The 24,010-nt window shown below is 39.4% G+C and overlaps 1 protein-coding gene across 1 annotated transcript in view; it reads left to right on the forward strand.

Moving 5' to 3' along the window:
• LOC140171856 (coiled-coil domain-containing protein 77-like) overlaps positions 1 to 15,014 on the forward strand; it is a 38,548-nt gene extending 23,534 nt beyond the window's left edge. The window contains exons 9-10 of the mRNA XM_072195186.1: positions 10,339 to 10,491; positions 12,987 to 15,014. Of these exons, the coding sequence (XP_072051287.1) occupies positions 10,339 to 10,491; positions 12,987 to 13,133 (300 nt within the window). The 3' untranslated portion in view covers positions 13,134 to 15,014. The remainder of the gene's footprint in view (positions 1 to 10,338; positions 10,492 to 12,986) is intronic.
• Positions 15,015 to 24,010: the final 8,996 nt, after the last annotated feature.

Consider the following 24,010-nt stretch of genomic DNA (forward strand, 5'->3'; position numbering starts at 1 on the left):
TTTAAGGTAGGTGATCAAGAAGCTTGCCGATATGTACAGGGAGCAAGTGATTACACTAGAGGATGAGTTGGCAAGGATACGAGAGAAGGACGATGTCAGTAAAGAAGTGTTCAAGGTGGGTGATCAAGAAGCTTGCTGATATGTACAGGGAGCAAGTGATTACACTAGAGGATGAGTTGGCTAGGATACGAGAGAAGGACGATGTCAGTAAAGAAGTGTTCAAGGTGGGTGATCAAGAAGCTTGCCGATATGTACAGGGAGCAAGTGATTACACTAGAGGATGAGTTGGCAAGGATACGAGAGAAGGGCGATGTCAGTAAAGAAGTGTTTAAGGTGGGTGATCAAGAAGCTTGCCGATATGTACAGGGAGCAAGTTATTACACTAGAGGATGAGTTGGCAAGGATACGAGAGAAGGGCGATGTCAGTAAAGAAGTGTTCAAGGTGGGTGATCAAGAAGCTTGCTGATATGTACAGGGAGCAAGTGATTACACTAGAGGATGAGTTGGCTAGGATACGAGAGAAGGACGATGTCAGTAAAGAAGTGTTCAAGGTGGGTGATCAAGAAGCTTGCTGATATGTACAGGGAGCAAGTGATTACACTAGAGGATGAGTTGGCTAGGATACGAGAGAAGGACGATGTCAGTAAAGAAGTGTTCAAGGTAGGTGATCAAGAAGCTTGCTGATATGTACAGGGAGCAAGTTATTACACTAGAGGATGAGTTGGCAAGGATACGAGAGAAGGACGATGTCAGTAAAGAAGTGTTCAAGGTGGGTGATCAAGAAGCTTGCTGATATGTACAGGGAGCAAGTGATTACACTAGAGGATGAGTTGGCTAGGATACGAGAGAAGGACGATGTCAGTAAAGAAGTGTTTAAGGTGGGTAATCAAGAAGCTTGCTGATATGTACAGGGAGCAAGTTATTACACTAGAGGATGAGTTGGCAAGGATACGAGAGAAGGACGATGTCAGTAAAGAAGTGTTCAAGGTGGGTGATCAAGAAGCTTGCTGATATGTACAGGGAGCAAGTGATTACACTAGAGGATGAGTTGGCTAGGATACGAGAGAACGATGTCAGTAAAGAAGTGTTCAAGGTAGGTGATCAAGAAGCTTGCTGATATGTACAGGGAGCAAGTGATTACACTAGAGGATGAGTTGGCTAGGATACGAGAGAAGGACGATGTCAGTAAAGAAGTGTTTAAGGTAGGTGATCAAGAAGCTTGCTGATATGTACAGGGAGCAAGTGATTACACTAGAGGATGAGTTGGCTAGGATACGAGAGAAGGACGATGTCAGTAAAGAAGTGTTCAAGGTGGGTGATCAAGAAGCTTGCCGATATGTACAGGGAGCAAGTGATTACACTAGAGGATGAGTTGGCTAGGATACGAGAGAAGGGACGATGTCAGTAAAGAAGTGTTTAAGGTAGGTGATCAAGAAGCTTGCCCGATATGTACAGGGGAGCAAGTGATTACACTAGAGGATGAGTTGGCAAGGATACGAGAGAGAAGGACGATGTCAGTAAAGAAGTGTTTAAGGTAGGTGATCAAGAAGCTTGCCGATATGTACAGGGAGCAAGTGATTACACTAGAGGATGAGTTGGCTAGGATACGAGAGAAGGACGATGTCAGTAAAGAAGTGTTCAAGGTGGGTAATCAAGAAGCTTGCTGATATGTACAGGGAGCAAGTGATTACACTAGAGGATGAGTTGGCTAGGATACGAGAGAAGGACGATGTCAGTAAAGAAGTGTTTAAGGTAGGTGATCAAGAAGCTTGCTGATATGTACAGGGAGCAAGTGAGTACACTAGAGGATGAGTTGGCAAGGATACGAGAGAAGGACGATGTCAGTAAAGAAGTGTTTAAGGTGGGTGATCAAGAAGCTTGCTGATATGTACAGGGAGCAAGTGATTACACTAGAGGATGAGTTGGCAAGGATCACGAGAGAAGGGCGATGTCAGTAAAGAAGTGTTTAAGGTAGGTGATCAAGAAGCTTGCCGATATGTACAGGGAGCAAGTGATTACACTAGAGGATGAGTTGGCTAGGATACGAGAGAAGGGCGATGTCAGTAAAGAAGTGTTTAAGGTGGGTAATCAAGAAGCTTGCTGATATGTACAGGGAGCAAGTGATTACACTAGAGGATGAGTTGGCAAGGATACGAGAGAAGGACGATGTCAGTAAAGAAGTGTTTAAGGTAGGTGATCAAGAAGCTTGCCGATATGTACAGGGAGCAGGTGATTACACTAGAGGATGAGTTGGCTAGGATACGAGAGAAGGACGATGTCAGTAAAGAAGTGTTTAAGGTGGGTGATCAAGAAGCTTGCTGATATGTACAGGGAGCAAGTGATTACACTAGAGGATGAGTTGGCTAGGATACGAGAGAAGGACGATGTCAGTAAAGAAGTGTTTAAGGTAGGTGATCAAGAAGCTTGCTGATATGTACAGGGAGCAAGTGATTACACTAGAGGATGAGTTGGCTGGGATCACGAGAGAAGGACGATGTCAGTAAAGAAGTGTTTAAGGTAGGTGATCAAGAAGCTTGCCGATATGTACAGGGAGCGAGTGCCTACACTAGAGGATGAGATGGCTAGGATACGAGAGAAGGACGATGTCAGTAAAGAAGTGTTTAAGGTAGGTGATCAAGAAGCTTGCCGATATGTACAGGGAGCAAGTGATTACACTAGAGGATGAGTTGGCTAGGATACGAGAGAAGGACGATGTCAGTAAAGAAGTGTTTAAGGTAGGTAATCAAGAAGCTTGCCGATATGTACAGGGAGCAAGTGATTACACTAGAGGATGAGTTGGCTAGGATCGAGAGAAGGGCGATGTCAGTAAAGAAGTGTTTAAGGTAGGTGATCAAGAAGCTTGCTGATATGTACAGGAGCAAGTGATTACACTAGAGGATGAGTTGGCAAGGATACGAGAGAAGGACGATGTCAGTAAAGAAGTGTTCAAGGTGGGTGATCAAGAAGCTTGCTGATATGCACAGGGAGCAAGTGATTACACTAGAGGATGAGTTGGCTAGGATACGAGAGAAGGACGATGTCAGTAAAGAAGTGTTTAAGGTAGCTGATCAAGAAGCTTGCCGTTACGTACAGGGAGCAAGCGATTACACTAGAGGATGAGTTGGCAAGGATACAAGAGAAGGACGATGTCAGTAAAGAAGTGTTTAAGGTGGGTAATCAAGAAGCTTGCCGATATGTACAGGGAGCAAGTGATCACACTAGAGGATGAGTTGGCAAGGATACGAGAGAAGGACGATGTCAGTAAAGAAGTGTTTAAGGTAGGTGATCAAGAAGCTTGCTGATATGTACAGGGAGCAAGTGATTACACTAGAGGATGAGTTGGCCAGGATACGCGAGAAGGCCGATGTCAGTAAAGAAGTGTTTAAGGTAGGTGATCAAGAAGCTTGCCGATATGTACAGGGAGCAAGTGATTACACTAGAGGATGAGTTGGCAAGGATACGAGAGAAGGACGATGTCAGTAAAGAAGTGTTTAAGGTGGGTAATCAAGAAGCTTGCCGATATGTACAGGGAGCAAGTGATTACACTAGAGGATGAGTTGGCAAGGATACGAGAGAAGGACGATGTCAGTAAAGAAGTGTTTAAGGTAGGTCATCAAGAAGCTTGCCGATATGTACAGGGAGCAAGTTATTACACTAGAGGATGAGTTGGCTAGGATACGAGAGAAGGACGATGTCAGTAAAGAAGTGTTTAAGGTAGGTGATCAAGAAGCTTGCCGATATGTACAGGGAGCAAGTGATTACACTAGAGGATGAGTTGGCTAGGATACGAGAGAAGGACGATGTCAGTAAAGAAGTGTTTAAGGTAGGTAATCAAGAAGCTTGCCGATATGTACAGGGAGCAAGTGATTACACTAGAGGATGAGTTGGCAAGGATACAAGAGAAGGACGATGTCAGTAAAGAAGTGTTTAAGGTGGGTGATCAAGAAGCTTGCCGATATGTACAGGGAGCAAGTGATTACACTAGAGGATGAGTTGGCAAGGATACGAGAGAAGGACGATGTCAGTAAAGAAGTGTTTAAGGTGGGTGATCAAGAAGCTTGCCGATATGTACAGGGAGCAAGTGATTACACTAGAGGATGAGTTGGCAAGGATACGAGAGAAGGACGATGTCAGTAAAGAAGTGTTTAAGGTAGGTGATCAAGAAGCTTGCCGATATGTACAGGGAGCAAGTTATTACACTAGAGGATGAGTTGGCAAGGATAGGAGAGAAAGAAGATGTCAGTAAAGAAGTGTTTAAGGTGGGTAATCAAGAAGCTTGCCGATATGTACAGGGAGCAAGTTATTACACTAGAGGATGAGTTGGCTAGGATACGAGAGAAGTACGATGTCAGTAAAGAAGTGTTTAAGGTAGGTGATCAAGAAGCTTGCCGATATGTACAGGGAGCAAGTGATTACACTAGAGGATGAGTTGGCAAGGATACGAGAGAAGGACGATGTCAGTAAAGAAGTGTTTAAGGTGGGTAATCAAGAAGCTTGCCGATATGTACAGGGAGCAAGTGATTACACTAGAGGATGAGTTGGCAAGGATACGAGAGAAGGGCGATGTCAGTAAAGAAGTGTTTAAGGTGGGTAATCAAGAAGCTTGCCGATATGTACAGGGAGCAAGTTATTACACTAGAGGATGAGTTGGCTAGGATACGAGAGAAGGACGATGTCAGTAAAGAAGTGTTTAAGGTGGGTGATCAAGAAGCTTGCCGATATGTACAGGGAGCAAGTGATTACACTAGAGGATGAGTTGGCAAGGATACGAGAGAAGGACGATGTCAGTAAAGAAGTTTTTAAGGTGGGTGATCAAGAAGCTTGCCGATATGTACAGGGAGCAAGTTATTACACTAGAGGATGAGTTGGCTAGGATACGCGAGAAGGACGATGTCAGTAAAGAAGTGTTTAAGGTAGGTAATCAAGAAGCTTGCTGATATGTACAGGGAGCAAGTGATTACACTAGAGGATGAGTTGGCAAGGATACGAGAGAAGGACGATGTCAGTAAAGAAGTGTTTAAGGTGGGTAATCAAGAAGCTTGCCGATATGTACAGGGAGCAAGTTATTACACTAGAGGATGAGTTGGCTAGGATACGAGAGAAGGACGATGTCAGTAAAGAAGTGTTTAAGGTGGGTAATCAAGAAGCTTGCCGATATGTACAGGGAGCAAGTGATTACACTAGAGGATGAGTTGGCTAGGATACGAGAGAAGGACGATGTCAGTAAAGAAGTGTTTAAGGTGGGTAATCAAGAAGCTTGCCGATATGTACAGGGAGCAAGTGATTACACTAGAGGATGAGTTAGCAAGGATACGAGAGAAGACGATGTCAGTAAAGAAGTGTTTAAGGTGGGTAATCAAGAAGCTTGCTGATATGTACAGGGAGCAAGTGATTACACTAGAGGATGAGTTGGCTAGGATCTACGAGAGAAGGACGATGTCAGTAAAGAAGTGTTTAAGGTAGGTGATCAAGAAGCTTGCCGATATGTACAGGGAGCAAGTGATGATTACACTAGAGGATGAGTTAGCAAGGATACGAGAGAAGGGCGATGTCAGTAAAGAAGTGTTTAAGGTGGGTAATCAAGAAGCTTGCCGATATGTACAGGGAGCAAGTGATTACACTAGAGGATGAGTTGGCAAGGATACGAGAGAAGGACGATGTCAGTAAAGAAGTGTTTAAGGTGGGTAATCAAGAAGCTTGCTGATATGTACAGGGAGCAAGTGATTACACTAGAGGATGAGTTGGCAAGGATACGAGAGAAGGACGATGTCAGTAAAGAAGTGTTTAAGGTAGGTGATCAAGAAGCTTGCCGATATGTACAGGGAGCAAGTGATTACACTAGAGGATGAGTTGGCTAGGATACGAGAGAAGGACGATGTCAGTAAAGAAGTGTTTAAGGTAGGTGATCAAGAAGCTTGCCGATATGTACAGGGAGCAAGTGATTACACTGAAGGATGAGTTGGCTAGGATACGAGAGAAGGACGATGTCAGTAAAGAAGTGTTCAAGGTGGGTAATCAAGAAGCTTGCTGATATGTACAGGGAGCAAGTGATTACACTGAAGGATGAGTTAGCAAGGATACGAGAGAAGGACGATGTCAGTAAAGAAGTGTTTAAGGTAGGTGATCAAGAAGCTTGCCGATATGTACAGGGAGCAAGTGATTACACTGAAGGATGAGTTGGCAAGGATACGAGAGAAGGACGATGTCAGTAAAGAAGTGTTTAAGGTAGGTGATCAAGAAGCTTGCTGATATGTACAGGGAGCAAGTGAGTACACTAGAGGATGAGTTGGCTAGGATACGAGAGAAGGACGATGTCAGTAAAGAAGTGTTTAAGGTGGGTAATCAAGAAGCTTGCCGATATGTACAGGGGAGCAAGTGATTACACTAGAGGATGAGTTGGCAAGGATACGAGAGAAGGACGATGTCAGTAAAGAAGTGTTTAAGGTGGGTAATCAAGAAGCTTGCCGATATGTACAGGGAGCAAGTTATTACACTAGAGGATGAGTTGGCTAGGATACGAGAGAAGGACGATGTCAGTAAAGAAGTGTTTAAGGTGGGTAATCAAGAAGCTTGCCGATATGTACAGGGAGCAAGTGATTACACTAGAGGATGAGTTGGCTAGGATACGAGAGAAGGACGATGTCAGTAAAGAAGTGTTTAAGGTAGGTAATCAAGAAGCTTGCCGATATGTACAGGAGCAAGTGATTACACTAGAGGATGAGTTGGCAAGGATACGAGAGAAGGGCGATGTCAGTAAAGAAGTGTTTAAGGTAGGTGATCAAGAAGCTTGCCGATATGTACAGGGAGCAAGTGATTACACTAGAGGATGAGTTGGCAAGGATACGAGAGAAGGACGATGTCAGTAAAGAAGTGTTTAAGGTGGGTAATCAAGAAGCTTGCCGATATGTACAGGGAGCAAGTGATTACACTAGAGGATGAGTTGGCAAGGATACAAGAGAAGGACGATGTCAGTAAAGAAGTGTTTAAGGTGGGTAATCAAGAAGCTTGCTGATATGTACAGGGAGCAAGTGATTACACTAGAGGATGAGTTGGCAAGGATACGAGAGAAGGACGATGTCAGTAAAGAAGTGTTTAAGGTGGGTAATCAAGAAGCTTGCTGATATGTACAGGGAGCAAGTGATTACACTAGAGGATGAGTTGGCAAGGATACGAGAGAAGGACGATGTCAGTAAAGAAGTGTTTAAGGTGGGTAATCAAGAAGCTTGCTGATATGTACAGGGAGCAAGTGATTACACTAGAGGATGAGTTGGCTAGGATACGAGAGAAGGACGATGTCAGTAAAGAAGTGTTTAAGGTGGGTAATCAAGAAGCTTGCTGATATGTACAGGGAGCAAGTGATCACACTAGAGGATGAGTTGGCAAGGATACGAGAGAAGGACGATGTCAGTAAAGAAGTGTTTAAGGTAGGTAATCAAGAAGCTTGCTGATATGTACAGGGAGCAAGTGATTACACTAGAGGATGAGTTGGCAAGGATACGAGAGAAGGACGATGTCAGTAAAGAAGTGTTTAAGGTGGGTAATCAAGAAGCTTGCTGATATGTACAGGGAGCAAGTGATTACACTAGAGGATGAGTTGGCTAGGATACGAGAGAAGGACGATGTCAGTAAAGAAGTGTTTAAGGTGGGTAATCAAGAAGCTTGCTGATATGTACAGGGAGCAAGTGATTACACTAGAGGATGAGTTGGCAAGGATACGAGAGAAGGACGATGTCAGTAAAGAAGTGTTTAAGGTAGGACATCAAGAAGCTTGCCGATATGTACAGGGAGCAAGTGATTACACTAGAGGATGAGTTGGCTAGGATACGAGAGAAGGACGATGTCAGTAAAGAAGTGTTTAAGTGGGTAATCAAGAAGCTTGCCGATATGTACAGGGAGCAAGTGATTACACTAGAGGATGAGTTGGCAAGGATACAAGAGAAGGACGATGTCAGTAAAGAAGTGTTTAAGGTGGGTAATCAAGAAGCTTGCCGATATGTACAGGGAGCAAGTTATTACACTAGAGGATGAGTTGGCTAGGATACGAGAGAAGGACGATGTCAGTAAAGAAGTGTTTAAGGTAGGTGATCAAGAAGCTTGCCGATATGTACAGGGAGCAAGTGATTACACTAGAGGATGAGTTGGCAAGGATACGAGAGAAGGACGATGTCAGTAAAGAAGTGTTTAAGGTAGGTGATCAAGAAGCTTGCCGATATGTACAGGGAGCAAGTGATTACACTAGAGGATGAGTTGGCTAGGATACGAGAGAAGGACGATGTCAGTAAAGAAGTGTTTAAGGTGGGTAATCAAGAAGCTTGCTGATATGTACAGGGAGCAAGTGATTACACTAGAGGATGAGTTGGCTAGGATACGAGAGAAGGACGATGTCAGTAAAGAAGTGTTTAAGGTGGGTGATCAAGAAGCTTGCTGATATGTACAGGGAGCAAGTGATTACACTAGAGGATGAGTTGGCTAGGATACGAGAGAAGGACGATGTCAGTAAAGAAGTGTTTAAGGTGGGTAATCAAGAAGCTTGCTGATATGTACAGGGAGCAAGTGATTACACTAGAGGATGAGTTGGCTAGGGTAAGAGCGAAGGGCGGTGTAAGAGAAGAAGTGTTTAAGGTGGGTAATCAAGAAGCTTGCTGATATGTACAGGGAGCAAGTGATTACACTAGAGGATGAGTTGGCTAGGATACGAGAGAAGGACGATGTCAGTAAAGAAGTGTTCAAGGTGGGTAATCAAGAAGCTTGCTGATATGTACAGGGAGCAGGTGATTACACTAGAGGATGAGTTGGCAAGGATACAAGAGAAGGACGATGTCAGTAAAGAAGTGTTTAAGGTAGGTAATCAAGAAGCTTGCTGATATGTACAGGGAGCAAGTTATTACACTAGAGGATGAGTTGGCTAGGATACGAGAGAAGGACGATGTCAGTAAAGAAGTGTTTAAGGTGGGTAATCAAGAAGCTTGCCGATATGTACAGGGAGCAAGTGATTACACTAGAGGATGAGTTGGCTAGGATACGAGAGAAGGACGATGTCAGTAAAGAAGTGTTTAAGGTGGGTAATCAAATTAGGTTATTTGTAATCAAGCAGACTGCCAGGTGGTGAGTGCAATGCATTCTCTAAATTCAGTAAATTTCCTTTGTCGGCCGTGTAATTGAATGGGATTATTTTGAAATTTTTAAAGCGCTTAAAATATCACAAACAAGTAGGCCTATGTTAATAAATAATATAAAATACAAGCTAAACTGTTGGGGTTTGATAATGAACCCCACAAAACTAACCTTCAAATTAATTAAATACAGTAAAAATGTGATTATTACTGGGTGAGAGTCGCTGTGACGGTTTCAAATTCGCAGTGCTGGTTAGGCTCCGATCACTCAGTGTGCAAATTGAATGGCGCGTACCAGTGATCATGGCAGCTGCGAAATTCAGTCCAAATTTACTTCCATGTTCCGATTGTGTGGAAAGTGTCATACGGCTGAGCAGTGTTGCCGTCTCTCTCTATCGTGTCATCCACCGTCTGCAGACTGCCTTTGTAATTGGGATATTCCATTTACAATCCACACACCCCCACTTACCCTCCCTCTGTGGAAGACTCAAGTTGAATCTTTCTCAGAGGGTGTATGAAATTCAAATGGAGCTGCCTAATGTGTTCATTCTATTTGAAATTCATACTCCCCCTGTGGAAGGTATTTTCAAAATCTTCCACAGGGTGGATTTAAAATGGAATAGCCTATTGTGTCAGTGGTCTGAGATGTCAGTGGAATACAACAGTTAGACTGCCACCCTCATTCGTCATATTTCTGTGTTGATGACTGAGAAACTTATGTGTTACAAAAGTGCCAGACTTGCCACCAAAATCTTAGACTGTGCAGTTGTGTCACAGACTGCACAGTTGTGTCCAAATTGACTTTTTGACTGAATTTGTTTTTGAACATGTATTTTTTAGAACTTCAGATCACAATCCTATCACAACAGCATGCATGTCATGGGCGCTGAAAGACAGTTGCGCTATATGACATGATATGACTCTTACTATAAATAGGGGAATGTTGTGACTGACTGACTGACTATGTATGTGAGTTAATCAAAGTCTCCGTCAGTTTCGATCCAAATGTCACCAAATTCATAAGTGAGTTTTTCGGGCAAATATATAGCGGTTGTTTGTTTACAGCCTATGCCAACCAACCACCCACAGGGAGTGTGAATTACAAATTACCTGAATATGTGGGAGATTATGAGGTCATGTCTTCCATAGGGGATGTATGCATTTCAACTGGAATAGCCCAATGGTGTGACTGATTCTAAAATGTCTTCAAACTTGAATATTTCAGGATAGAACAGAGAAACTGAGCAAGAGACTTCAACTGATGAATCAACGTTATGAGGCGCTGGAGAAGAGGCGTAATCTAGAGGTAGAAGGCTTCAAGACAGACGTCAAGACGCTCAGGGTCAGGTTGAAAGATGTGGAAAAACAATTATATAAAGTAAGTTTCAATAATATTGGGCTATCCCATTTGAAATCTGGTCTACTGTGGTAGATTTATGAAAAATCTTCCACAGGGAGAGTGTGAATTTCAAATGGAATTAGCACATTAACCAACTCTATTTGAAACTCACCCTCCCTTTGTGGAAGATTTTTCAGAGATGTATTTCAGAGAGTGTATGAAATTCAGATGGAGCTGCCTAATGTGTTCATTCCATTTGAAATCCATACTCTCCCTGTGTGAATTCCATACTCCCCCTGTGGAAGATATTTCCAAAATCTTCTACACAGGTAGTGTGGATTTTAAATGGAATAGTCCATTGCAGTTTTGTATTTGGGTAATCTTCAGGGTAGATATTTAATTTGTAGTAGAGATTTTAAAAGATGTACAAGAAACAATTCGTCGGCAAAGTGCTACACTATCGTAAGTGCAGTTTGGACAGTTTTACAGGAGGAGCATTTTTGTGTTTAGCGTAGCCGTTTGATTCCAAGTAGCCATAAAATGTCATGGGAATGTAAAGCAATTTGATTTTAATAATATAAACTATATAAATGGTGTTAAAGTTAATAAATCGAAGAATTATTTACTGATTTAGATGTCGTAAGTGCCACATACGATAGTGTTGCACTCAAATAGAAATAGGTGTAGAGTGCAACACTATCGTATGTGCCACATACGATAGTGTAGCATTCATTGCTAAATTAGGATATGCGTTATATCGGCTCAAATATCCCAATATTTTGCCATTTTATGTTTCTTAACAAGTGTTAATTTATTTTGGCACATAATATTTACAGAAGCAAGACACCTTTTGCCGTAATGTTATCTCTCAAGATTTATTAATGAATCTAAAACTAAAAACACCGGATTTATCGTCTCTATTACCAGTCATGGGAGCTATGAACTTAACCAGCATGGTGACAACGCATACAGCCGCCAGCGTCACAGCCAGTGATGTGTTAGAGACTGTTTTGCACTTACGATGGTGTAGCATTCCGTGATTTTGTTGTTTAGGCCCAATAAAGTAGCGTATGTGGCACATACGATGGTCTTGTAGCAAATGAAAAACAAAATTAGCGTGCAAGACTATCGTAAGTGGCACATACGATAGTCTTGCATGCATTAATTAAAATTGCATTGCACTTACGATATTTTATTTTGTTAATTAAAAATAATTAAGCAATTTTGAAACTTAAAACCTGGTTTAAAATGTGCGTTTTTATATGGCCTTCCATAATTCGTCAAAATCTCATTTTGGCCAAAAATGTCACTTTCGATAGTGTAGCACTCTGGCGACGAATTATTTTATGGTAAATGATTTAAAAGTGATATTTTTGAAAAATTGTATAAATCTAATGGTATATGTAGCTGAGATGAAAAGCTGTCTATCATATGGAAACATTGACCTTTTGTATTGAATATATAGATTTTTTTGGGAAAAAATGAGTATCTTCAATTTGAAAGTTCAAAATTTTCAATTGATGGTCGGCTTTTCATCCCTGCTACATACACTTGTCCATTGTACATACTTAAGTTATTGCATTTAAGCTTAAAACTCTGATTTAATTAATTTGTGCACAATTGATAGATTTTCACAACTGATCTTTTCAGTCACCGTACCCCCCTCTGTTTGTTAGCTTCCCAAGTGGACTACTGACTTTGGATTGCGGTTTGCATGCTTAACACGGCTGTCTATGGATGAGATTGTTGGATTTCTGGCCTACTAAAATTGGCCATGATGTAATGCATCTTTAAATGGATCTGGTCGCCCATATCTCATTATGGTTTAAATCCTCGGGGCACCTGCCATTACCATTAATAACTACATGGTACACAACTATTCGGGCTTTGTGTTGGCGGGAACATTAAACTACATGAGCGTGTCTTGTACCATGCTTGTACTTCCAAGCTTTGTGCGTGCGGTTAAATTGGACTGATAAACAAGTATGATTGACAGTGTGTGTATTAGGGACTTTGCCCAATCAAAGTCCCGTTTAAAATGCAATGTCCATAGTCGATTTTTAACCCGGACTTTCGCGATTAATAAACTGATAGATTCTAAAATCAGAATTGTTCAGTATTGAAGTGCCAATATAATTATGACATTATGATATGTTGCATTCAATAATATAAGCCTATACTTTACTTTTACTGTCACTAATATAATTATATAAACTTTTTCATAACAATTTTATACTAGTATTTTGATGTAATAAATATCAGTATAATTTCAAGTTCAACTGAATCCTTTCATCATGATTAATAACATGTTTTATTTATCAAAAATCGACTATGGCATAGTCTACTTCAAGGACTGTTGAATATAAAAAATATCAAATTTCAATAATTTGCCATAAAATTTGTATGATATTGCAAATTTCAAAAAATGTGCTCTCATGTCCCACAAAATGCTGTGTGATATAAAAATTCACCAACTTCTAGAATTTATACAATTAGGCCTAAATAGTATATCCTACCTTTTGTGTTGATTTCAGGTGACCATAGGACTTGGAGAAGACGGAGACATACACATGCTAAAAGATGTCCACAAGACTACAACACGCTCCAAGCGAATGCAAAGTGAATTACATAGACTTAAAGCAGCTATCTATGGCATGGAAAATGACCTCAGAAGACTGTGATTATGTATGAAGAGTTCAGATGCAACAAGCGAAAAACGCCATGGCTGCCTTGTGTTGTTTTGTTAACCCCATGAGAACTACCTGCCTATTGGTCAAAAAGAAGTTTTCATTATCAATTGGGCCAATCAGCAACATTGTTAGAATAATTTCACCACACAAAAAAAAAATTGGGGTGAATTATTTGCAAAGCTCCATTCTGACTGGTGATTAAAATGAAGATATCATGTAATTGACCAATCAGTGGCAATGTTAGATCAGCAGGTAGTGCTCAGGGAGTTAATATGATTTGTCGTCTGCTTCACATACTGTCATATCTCAAAAGGCTGCCTTTTGAGATTTTTTATGACCGAATTAAAAAGACTAGTTTGCATCAGGGCAAAGGCGCAGCATGATTTATTTTTATTTATTTCAACTTTCAAGGGTAGCTCCTTCAGTGTAAGAGCACTGCACAAGGGGGTGTGGATTTCAAATGGAATCACCCATTCAAGTAACCTCAAAGTCATATCTTTGAAAGGGGATGTATGAATTTCAACAGGGATTGCTCATTACTTGCCTCTTGAGGACAATTAAATGGATTTTTATGATTTTTCTTCAAGGAAAAACACCTGTGTGCCAGCCTTGACCCATAGGTTTGGTGTGTGAAATGTGCTCAACTTCTACAGTTGCAGAAATAAACATGGAGGAGAAACTTGTGTTCATCCACCAAAATATAATATAAGATGCATATTACATGCATGATTTGTGTAATTTAAGGTCGAAGTTGATCAAATTTTGCACACAATACCAATGTGTGAGGATGCTCTCATGAATTTTGGCAAAGAAAATATCTGGAAAATTGTAGCTGATGACAACACATGTAACTACTGCTAGCCTGGATCGGATGGCACCAGGTGGTGAGCGCCGTGCATTCTCTAAATTCAGTACATTTCAGTTGTCAATCGTGTAATTGAATGGGATTATTTTGAAATTTTAAAATGCTGAAAATATCACAAGCAAGTAGGCCTATGTTAATAAATAATATTAATACAAACTAAAACCGTTGGGGTTCGATAATGAACCACACAAAACTAACCGAGTGTATGGAAAATGCCATATGGCTGAGTGGTTTTGGCGGCTCTCTCAGACCATCATGGCACTCGCCGCCTGGATGGCACTGTCAATTCATCCCTCATACTGCCCTCTGTAGTTAATTTTGAGTGTCACAAGATAGAAGTCACAATTCAATAACCTGATTACACTGCCCTCTATAGGTTATTCCAGTTGAAATCCATACATCCTTATGGAAGACCTGAACTCTTAAATTTTCCACACAGGGAGTGTGAATTTCAAATGGAGTCACCCATTCAGGTAACCCCATTTGAAATTCACACTCCCTGTGTGGGAGATTAAGGTCATGTCTTCCATAGAGGGTGTATGGATTTCAACTGGCATAGCCTGTTACATGGCCATTTCTCTTCTAACATGGATTGAGACATTTGTAATGATGAACCTTTATGGTACAAGCATTGTCTTTGAAGAATCAAATGACCAGTTCAAGATGCATGCAGGGTTGTATTTGGTGGGAAATGGTTGACTATATTTTCACCAAATCTTTAAAAAAGTATTGTTAGAAAGGGAAAAAAAATAATATTGTATGGTGTGTAACTTTGGCTGTTAGAAATTGTGAAAGTGAGAAAATCGTGCACAGACCATGCACACCAACATCGCCTGGTTAATAATAATAATTACTTGGTACAGCAGAGACACTAAAATCAATACCCGGGATCGATACTCGTGAATGTGCTATGTACGATTTGATATTCAGACGATAAATCTTTGGATACCGGGGTAGAAAATGATGAATATCTCCCGTAATTTTTTTATTCTATTAAAGAAGCCATATTTTTTGCATGCACTTGAACATGTGTGTTGAAAGGATATGATAGTCGTTAGCTTGCGTATTGAGAAATAAGCGTGCGTATTGAGCTCAAAAACTGACAAAAATTCCGATTTTATATGTGCTGAACTATAGCGCAGCATAGGCCACGTGGAGGCAGTCTAAAAGCAGTTGACCTCATGGCATATACCATGCTAACTCACACACAGAGAGGTCAGTTACCAGGCTATTGTCAGTAGCCTTAGTCGGATGTCCCTCGGTCCATTATGCGTCTCAAAACTATTAAACAGGTCGGAACAAAATGGCATGGCTGTGGATCAGGAATAATAGACAAAGGGATAGGCATCCTAGTCTGCTGCCCTCTTTCGAAATATGTATCCTAGGTCTAGACAATAGTCGGATTAGCGGCCATTTTGTCTTCGACATCACGTGTCCTTATATTTTAGTACACAAATATATAAGTTAACAGGTTTACTATTTTAAAATTATATTTTGAGTATACAATATATTCTGTGAGTAAATAGATCAAATGCGATGATTGTTTAGGTATTATATGCTTGATAGAATTAAACTGTTTGACCAACTAGTATTCTCCTCCGCCGTCAGTGTGATTCCAGTCACTCCACGTAGACTAAATCCTCCAGTCTCGAATATACGCACGGCCGTTGCACTGTGCTGTATACGAGGACTGAACACCAAACGTGTTCTGAGCGTGGAGGACTTTCGAGCTCATTAATAAAAGCGCGTGCGCCTTCAAGCGTCGCATGGCGCATTGCCATTTAAGGAAATTTCCGCGGGTAAATTATCTTCCGACTCGCCCGTGAATAAAACAACTGTTTTTAAAGGAATTTTAATGAATTTTAAACTTGTTCTTTTTGTATGATAATTGCTTTCTTTCCTGCGATTTATATTCCCCAGCAGTATTATATAATAGTATAAATACTGTTTAGTTTTAAATAAGCCTATTGCTTCTTTTCCTTTCACCATTCTGATTCTGTTTAATACTCTGACTTCTTCAATTTTCACTCGGCCATTATGTCGGTCCGGTTTTAATTGGGCATATTTTTGCTTTGTTTTCTTTAATTTAGTTTAAACTTAGGGGGTTAGGCCCTCGTTCAATTTTGTGGTTCATCATCGTGTGTAACAAATTTCATGCTAAATAAACAGCCCAAACTTACCTTGCGAAGCCGTCGAACATGAAAACAAAAAAAGTGCTTTGTGTGTCGCCCGAAGGCTCCATTGAATTTTGTGTTTTTGTTGTTGTTGTGAACTTGTTTTTTAATTACTTCAAAATGGATGGTAGGCTTGTTTCTTATATTTGCAGTTACAGTGAACAATATTTATAACACAGTCCACGCTTATGCCGCGCCGTAGAGAATACAGCCGAGTTTTACGGTGCACCCACAGTAAAATAGAAAGTCAAATGAAATGTTTTAAATTCCGGTCGCATAATTTTTGTTGCGTGATGATGCGACTTGATCTAATATTTTATTGTATTTCATTCATACATACAAATTTAATACCGGTACCTGTCAAGATAATTTCTTAAAATTATTTTTCTATATTTGTATCCAAAATGTTTTTCGAGCTAATGGGCTATTATATCAGTCTTACTTACAATGTTTGCTAATGTTTGATGCATGACTTACTTTTGCTCCGGCAATTTGATCTCCAAATCTTCATGGTTCTCAAATCATGCACTTGACATTGCAAACATTTTTTCCACAATGCTTTATGGTTGACACCGACCTACTAAACTCATGGTTTGTCATTTATTTAACTGACCTCAGTTATGGCTAAATATTACTGACTGGTTGTTATCATGGTTATTATTTTATGGTTTTTCATCTAATGGTTGCTATGTTTCATTATATTACTTTTAATTTATGTATGACCTGTGTTGTCATGTATTGCCTTTTGTGCAGCTTTGAGCTCTCTGAATTGATTTCTAGATGTATATGCTCAATTCTACCAACTTTTGATTTCTACTTTGATAATACTACCAGTGCGTAAAGTGTGACCAGGCACACTCTCTTCTGTGTTATATTTTCCTTTCGCACTGCCTTGTTAATAGTTGCATGTAACTTCCCTTTTTAGAAAAACTTACCACTCACAATTCTATCAACTATTAAAACTGCCTAGTTAATAGTTGCATGTAACTTCCTTGTTTTGAAACACTTATGCTTACAAATCTTGTTACTCACACATTATGTCATTTTGGCGTCCAAATTGCTGTACTTGATGCGGGACTTGATGTGGTTGATTATCTAATAGTTGATGTGCTCCAAGTACATTATTACTACCACTTATTCCTCTAACAGCTATGTTAGTACTAGTTGTACATGGTCGATTGAACTGGTCAACGTTGCTCCGTCATACCTCTGTGGCGCTCCATCGATCCATGCATGACTACCTGAATACCAGCCTTTTAATGTATCACTATTCTTTTGTGTTCCATAATTGCTTCACTGTTTTGCTCTGATGAACACTACTATTATGGTTTATGTACTTGTCAATATTTATTAAGTTTATTTAATTTGAATTGATCACTTCTTAACTAAGTGATTATTTTTGTATTTTACATAACTTTTTTTTTTTGCTATTGTTGTTAATTGTTTTATGTTCTATGTCCGATTTCATCCCTGATATCAAATTTGATCCATTTTCATTCAACTGTTCACTTAATTCACATAATGATTTTTTTGATGACTCTCAGAATCTTAGCTATGAAAAAATCAATAGCTGCAATTATCTAGGTGGTGATGATTTGCCTGACGCGACCGATTTTAGCACCAGTAACCTCTCAATCCTGCATCTTAACACCAGGAGCCTCAATAAATATGCAAATGATTTTTCAAATTATCTCTCCATCTTTGATCATCACTTTGATATTTACGGCTTTAGTGAGACATGGTTTAATGATCAACATGAAGCCGACTTAGTCGACTTGACAAATTATTCGTCTGTAAACTGCATGAGGCAGGAAAGACAAGGAGGTGGAGCGATCGCTTTACATAAATCCAAACATAAATTTTCGAGAAAGGAATGATCTTAAACTTGAGTGTAGTCATTGCGACACAGTGTTAAATCGAGATAAATCACAAGTCACAAAACACTATCGTTGGTATCATTTACAAGCCAGAATATGTGATTTTTGACGATTTTAGGAACCAAGTTTCTAAAACTTTGGACATTATCGCCAGAGAAAAGAAAAAATGTTATCTTTTAGGAGATTTCAACATCGATCTCTTAAAATACGATCAATGTTCAAAATCCAACCAATTTGTCAACTTGATCTTTTCGCATGATTTTTTCCCATGTATTGATCGTCCAACCCGTGTGGTTCGTAATCGGCATGGCGTGGTTTCTTACTCATTAATCGACAATATATTCACCAACGATGTCTTAAGTAAACATAAGTCTGGCATCACTATTACAGATCTCACTGATCACTTCCCAATCTTCACTACTTCAAAGGGCGTCAGGCAACTCAAGCCTAATAACATCAAAGGCCTCAATAACGCCCTTTCTCTAACTAACTGGCATCTCGTATATGATACTGATGACCCTTACAATATGTTTTATGATAAATTACTTACTTTACTGGATATTCATTGTCCTATGAAAAACACTAAATCTAACAACCGTAATAATCCAAAAAAGCCCTGGGTCACAAAAGGCCTGATACAATCTATTAAAACTAAAGATAAATTATACAAAAAATTTATATCTAAACCCACTGATGATAATAAAACTAAATATACTAAATATAGGAACCACCTTAATAGTCTCCTCCGAATTGCCAAAAGATCATTTTTCACCAAAGAAATTGAGCTCCATAATAATAACATGAAAAGATGTGGTCTACTTTGAACAGTCTACTTGGGAGAAACAAACATTCTAAACTCCCTGATTTTTTCACTGATAGCTCTGGTGCCAAAATCACTAATCCACATGAAATTGCCACCAAATTCAACGAGTTCTTCACCAACATTGGAACTAACCTTGCTGATAAAATTCCATCTCCTGACAGGGATTTTCAGGCTCGATCCACGCCTTCCATAATGAACAGCATTTTTCTATCTCCAACAACACCAGATGAACTAACTAAATTATGTGCAAAATTAAGCGCTAGTCATAGTTCGGGTGTGGACGGCGTCAGCACTATTCTATTAAAATCAATTATTAATAATATCAGCAAGGTCCTCTGTCATATCTTTAACTCTTCAATCAAAAGCGGCATTGTTCTGACAAACTAAAAATTGCCAAAGTAACTCCAATTTTCAAGTCAGGGGACTCCCATGACTTTTCAAATTACAGACCCATCTCAATTCTTCCAGCTATTTCTAAACTACTTGAAAAGGTTACATATAACCGAATTTATGACTTCATTTCATTTCACAATATCCTTAGTCCCAAACAATTTGGTTTCAGACAAAAACGTTCCACCTACATGGCTATCAACGAACTCTACACCAAAATTACCAATTATCTTGATAATAGGCTCCATACAGTTGGTATTTTCCTAGACCTTAGCAAAGCCTTGATACACTTAACCATGAAATTCTCTTAAATAAACTTGACACTTATGGTATTAGAGGCACTGCTAATAATTGGATACGCAGCTATCTTAATAACAGAAAACAATATGTAGTTTTCAATCAGAGTTCCTCTGATATGACATCTGTCACATGTGGTGTACCACAGGGATCGATATTGGGCCCACTTTTGTTTTTAATTTATATTAATGACCTTCCTCTTTGTTCCAACAATGCGGACTTCGTCATACTTGCCGATGACACCAATATTCTTTTTTCACATAAAGATCAAAACTCCCTTGAAACTCTAGTTAACAATGAACTAGTAACCATTTCGAACTGGTTTAAACTAAATAAACTTTCCTTAAATATCAAAAAAACTAATTTCATGATTTTCAAAAATAAATACAGTAATATTCATAACAAAGATATTAAAATTCTCATAGATAATCATATTTTAGACAAAGTTCACACAACTAAATTTCTAGGCATATTAATTGATGACGATGTTTCATGGAAATCTCACACTTCCAATGTATCCAAAATGGTCTCTAAATATAATGGTATTATCCGTAAGGTTCGCCCCTATCTACCTCAGGAATCATTACATACACTTTATAACACCTTTGCTCTCCCCTACTTATCCTACTGCAACATTATCTGGGCTGACAAAAATAATTCCCATATAAATTCATTATTCCTTATACAAAAAAGAATTATTCGGACATGCACCAACTCTCTTTGGCTTGCCCATACAGACCCGCTTTTAAACAACTCAATACTCTTAAGGTGCAAGATATTTATTTCCATCAACTCGGAACATTTATGTTCCAATACCACCACAATCTCCTCCCAAAAGATTTGTCCATTAAGGAGTTTTTAGAACTAACAAAAGTATTCACCATCACCATACTAGGCAAGCCAATGATTTCCACGTTAAAATGTCCAATACCAAATTGGCTGATAATATAATTAGTATTCAAGGAGCCCTTTATTGGAACTCACTTCCCCAGTCTATCAAATCTTGTAGTTCAGTGCCATCTTTCAAATCCAACTCTAAAAAAATCCTCATCAGCACATATGTACAACACTGATTAGCCTACACCTGCAGTTGTTGTTTTTGTTTGGTTTTTTCCTTCTCATTTTTCAGGATCTACTTGCATAAAATTAATTCAGTATATATGTTCCACAACAAATCGGACCCGTTTGTCTGTCTGTTTGTATTGTTCCAGTCTTTATTTATTATTATTATTACTTTGTTATATTAAAATAAGCTATTTGATAAATTTTGTTAGCTCGCTTTGCCTTGTATGCAGATTATCACTTTTGCATTTCATTGTTCTTGCTCTGCAGAACTATACACCATTACCATGTTAATTTATCGTTCCATTAAATATGTAGATTTAATTTACAAAATATTGCATTAAATATATAGTTACCTGCTATGTTAGTTATAACTTAGCTCATTATATAGACTCGTTGCAAGTGCACGTGCAATCATGTGCTTATGCTTTCACCCGGGCTTATTTTTACATTTTTGTTACTATTGTACCGTAATACTTATGCCATGCCTGAACTGTTTTATATTATAATGGGATTTTACAACCTTTTACACCTACTGTGTAGGTTTGGTTGTTATTTTCACCATCACTACTCATTGATTTATAATTGAAAGCACAGCTCTTGTGATAATTAGTTTATACCTAACCCACAAGGCATATATCTTGCTATTGTATTTATTATTATTCTAAAAATTTAAAGTCTAAAGTTTATCATAATTATTTAATACTAACTTCTGTAAAGGGTGCCACAACAACACGCTCTGCGTTCAGTGGCATCCTCATCATTTCACCATATTATACGATGTTTGTAAAAGCTTTTTTATATTGTATTTATTTAATGGATGAATTTGATGAAATAAAACTGAACTGAACTGAACTGAACTGAAGACCATGTCAAAATCAGAAAAATGCTTAGCCTTCTTTAACAGTAGATTTTAGAGTTAAAAAAAAAATCATTTGAGTTTGTTTTGATTAAAATGAAAAGAAATTAGAAATATTTGTATTCCCAGGAACATGTACATCATTTGTACTGTACATGGTCGTAATTCGGGTTATTTAGGGGGCTGTCATTTTCTTTGAAAGGGGGTGGGTCATGAATATACTGGAGGGTGTCATAGCATTTTTGACCAAAAATAGGGGGGTTATAATTTTTACACCAAAATTAGGGGGGTAATCGGGTTATAGAATTATTAAGGGCTGGTGACCCAAAATTTTAAGGCGCGATCTTGTGAGCAATCTTTTAACTTACGATCAAAATGTATGCACAATCTATAGTTATATGATTCAAAATTTTGGCGCTCTCAGCACCTTTTACACTTACAGTCAAAATTTTAACACGCTCCACACACTTTCTTAGCATTTAAGTTTTTTGCGCTTTGTGCCTTGTGGGGGATGTCATTTTCTTGGCAGGGGTGGGGTCATGAATATGTTGGTGACGAGTCAATTTTTTTTCGACCCCCCTATCATGAGCTAAATTTTTTACAACCCCTATCGCGGGTCAAAATTTTATGACCCCCCTTCCGCCTGGCGCCTATACAGACTGAAGACAAATTATTCATGGCCGGAAGTAAGGCGCGGAGCGTATCCAAATTTTAGAGCGGAGTGTGCAAAACGCGTTAAAAATTTTGATCGTAAGTGTAAAGAAGGGACGCGGAGCGCGCAAAAATCTTGCATTGTATAACAAAAGATTGCGCACACATTTTGGTTTTGAAGCTAAGGAATGTGGCATGGCCGCAAAAATGTTGAGTCACCAGCCCTTAATAATTCTATAACCCCCCTATTTTGGTTGTTAAAAAATTTTTGGTCTCAAAATTCTATGACCCCCCCAGTATATTCATGACCCCCTTCTGAAGAAAATGACAGCCCCCCTTAGTTCCAGTGATGAATAATTTGTAGTCAGTCTGTGTAGGCGGAAGGGGGGCGGGCATAAATATTTTCGACCTGAGATAGGGGGTTGTAAAAATTCAGCCCGCGATAGGGGGGTCATGAAAAAATTTACTCAGGTCACCGACATAATTCATGAGTCATGACCCACCCCCCTTCCGTAGAAAATGACAGCCCCCTAAGGGGGGTCATGAATATACTGGAAGGGGTCATACAATTTTAGACCAAATATAGGGGTTATAATTTGTTAACACCCAAAATAGGGCTTTATAGAATTATTGAAGGTTGGTGACTAAAAATGTTCGTGCGCTCCGCATCCATTCTTTTAGGGGGTCATAAAAAATTTGCCATAATAGGGGGGTCATAAAATTTTTACATATTCATGACCCCCTCTGTCGAAAAAATGACATCCCCCTTATTACGTTTAGCTATCACTGCTAAACAGCAGGGCGTGTCTGGCATTTTGATAGGTTAAATTTAAATTTTGATATTAAATTTCCATAAATAGTTGACTTTCTTTCCATGAAAATAATGGAAAAAAATGTCATGGATGCAGCTCATGCCAGCATACTAACGCTCGGGGGTGAATATGCTAGGACTTTTAGTATACTACAGTCATGACTTGCTAGTAGTATATTTTAGGCCAACAGGGCTAGGGCCTAATTATAGTCCAAACCTCATACGGGAGAGGAGAGGACATCATGTTCAACTATAGGCTACAATTGAATTGTTGTCATGTTTTTGCTTACCGTTTTTCTTTTGTAGGCCTGCAGCTACTAACATGATGACACATTGTATACTCATGCGGTACATGCCATTGGCGGCATTGGTGCTTGTACAGTCAGATCTCGGCAAATAGTAGGCCTACTCATGTCCATGTCCATGTCACAGTCAGTACACAGTCAATAATAATGATGACATGGCCATGGTAACACTGTCACAGTCACTGTCAACATCAGCGTAAAACTCCAGTCAGTGCCAGTACCATGTCCATGAGTATACCTCATGACCCTGGACATGTTGGAAGTTGTAGGCATGCAACAATCCTGGGCAATAATCATGACATCAGGCACAGTAAATAGCAAATCAACTGATTTATCCAGGGTACAACATTCATGACATGATAATGACCTTGCTCCTGCCTTGCATGGAAGTCTCAGGGTTTTGATCATTGCATGATTGCAGTGACACTGTCGGACAGTGTCGGTTGGTGCGACGATATTGTCAAGTAGCAGTATTCTCTTGCCAAGTCAGATGCTAGGCCTGTCTACAAGTACAATCAATGTGATGCCGTGTATGCCACTGAGGCCTAGTCAGAAGTAACAGGCTACATTTACGCACGGTCATGACGGTTTGCATGCATGATGCATTGAATTGGAGATGTCCATTTTTGCACGGCAACTTGAGATGCAGACAGACCATAAGAAAGCACACTGCCGTAAGAATGAACTTGTTTTATACTAGAATAGAGCTGATTAAATATGTCGTCACTCAGCTGGGCTCAGACCATGCAGACAG

Source organism: Amphiura filiformis, chromosome 15 (genome assembly GCF_039555335.1).
Source record: "Amphiura filiformis chromosome 15, Afil_fr2py, whole genome shotgun sequence".
Lineage (NCBI taxonomy): Eukaryota > Metazoa > Echinodermata > Ophiuroidea > Amphilepidida > Amphiuridae > Amphiura > Amphiura filiformis.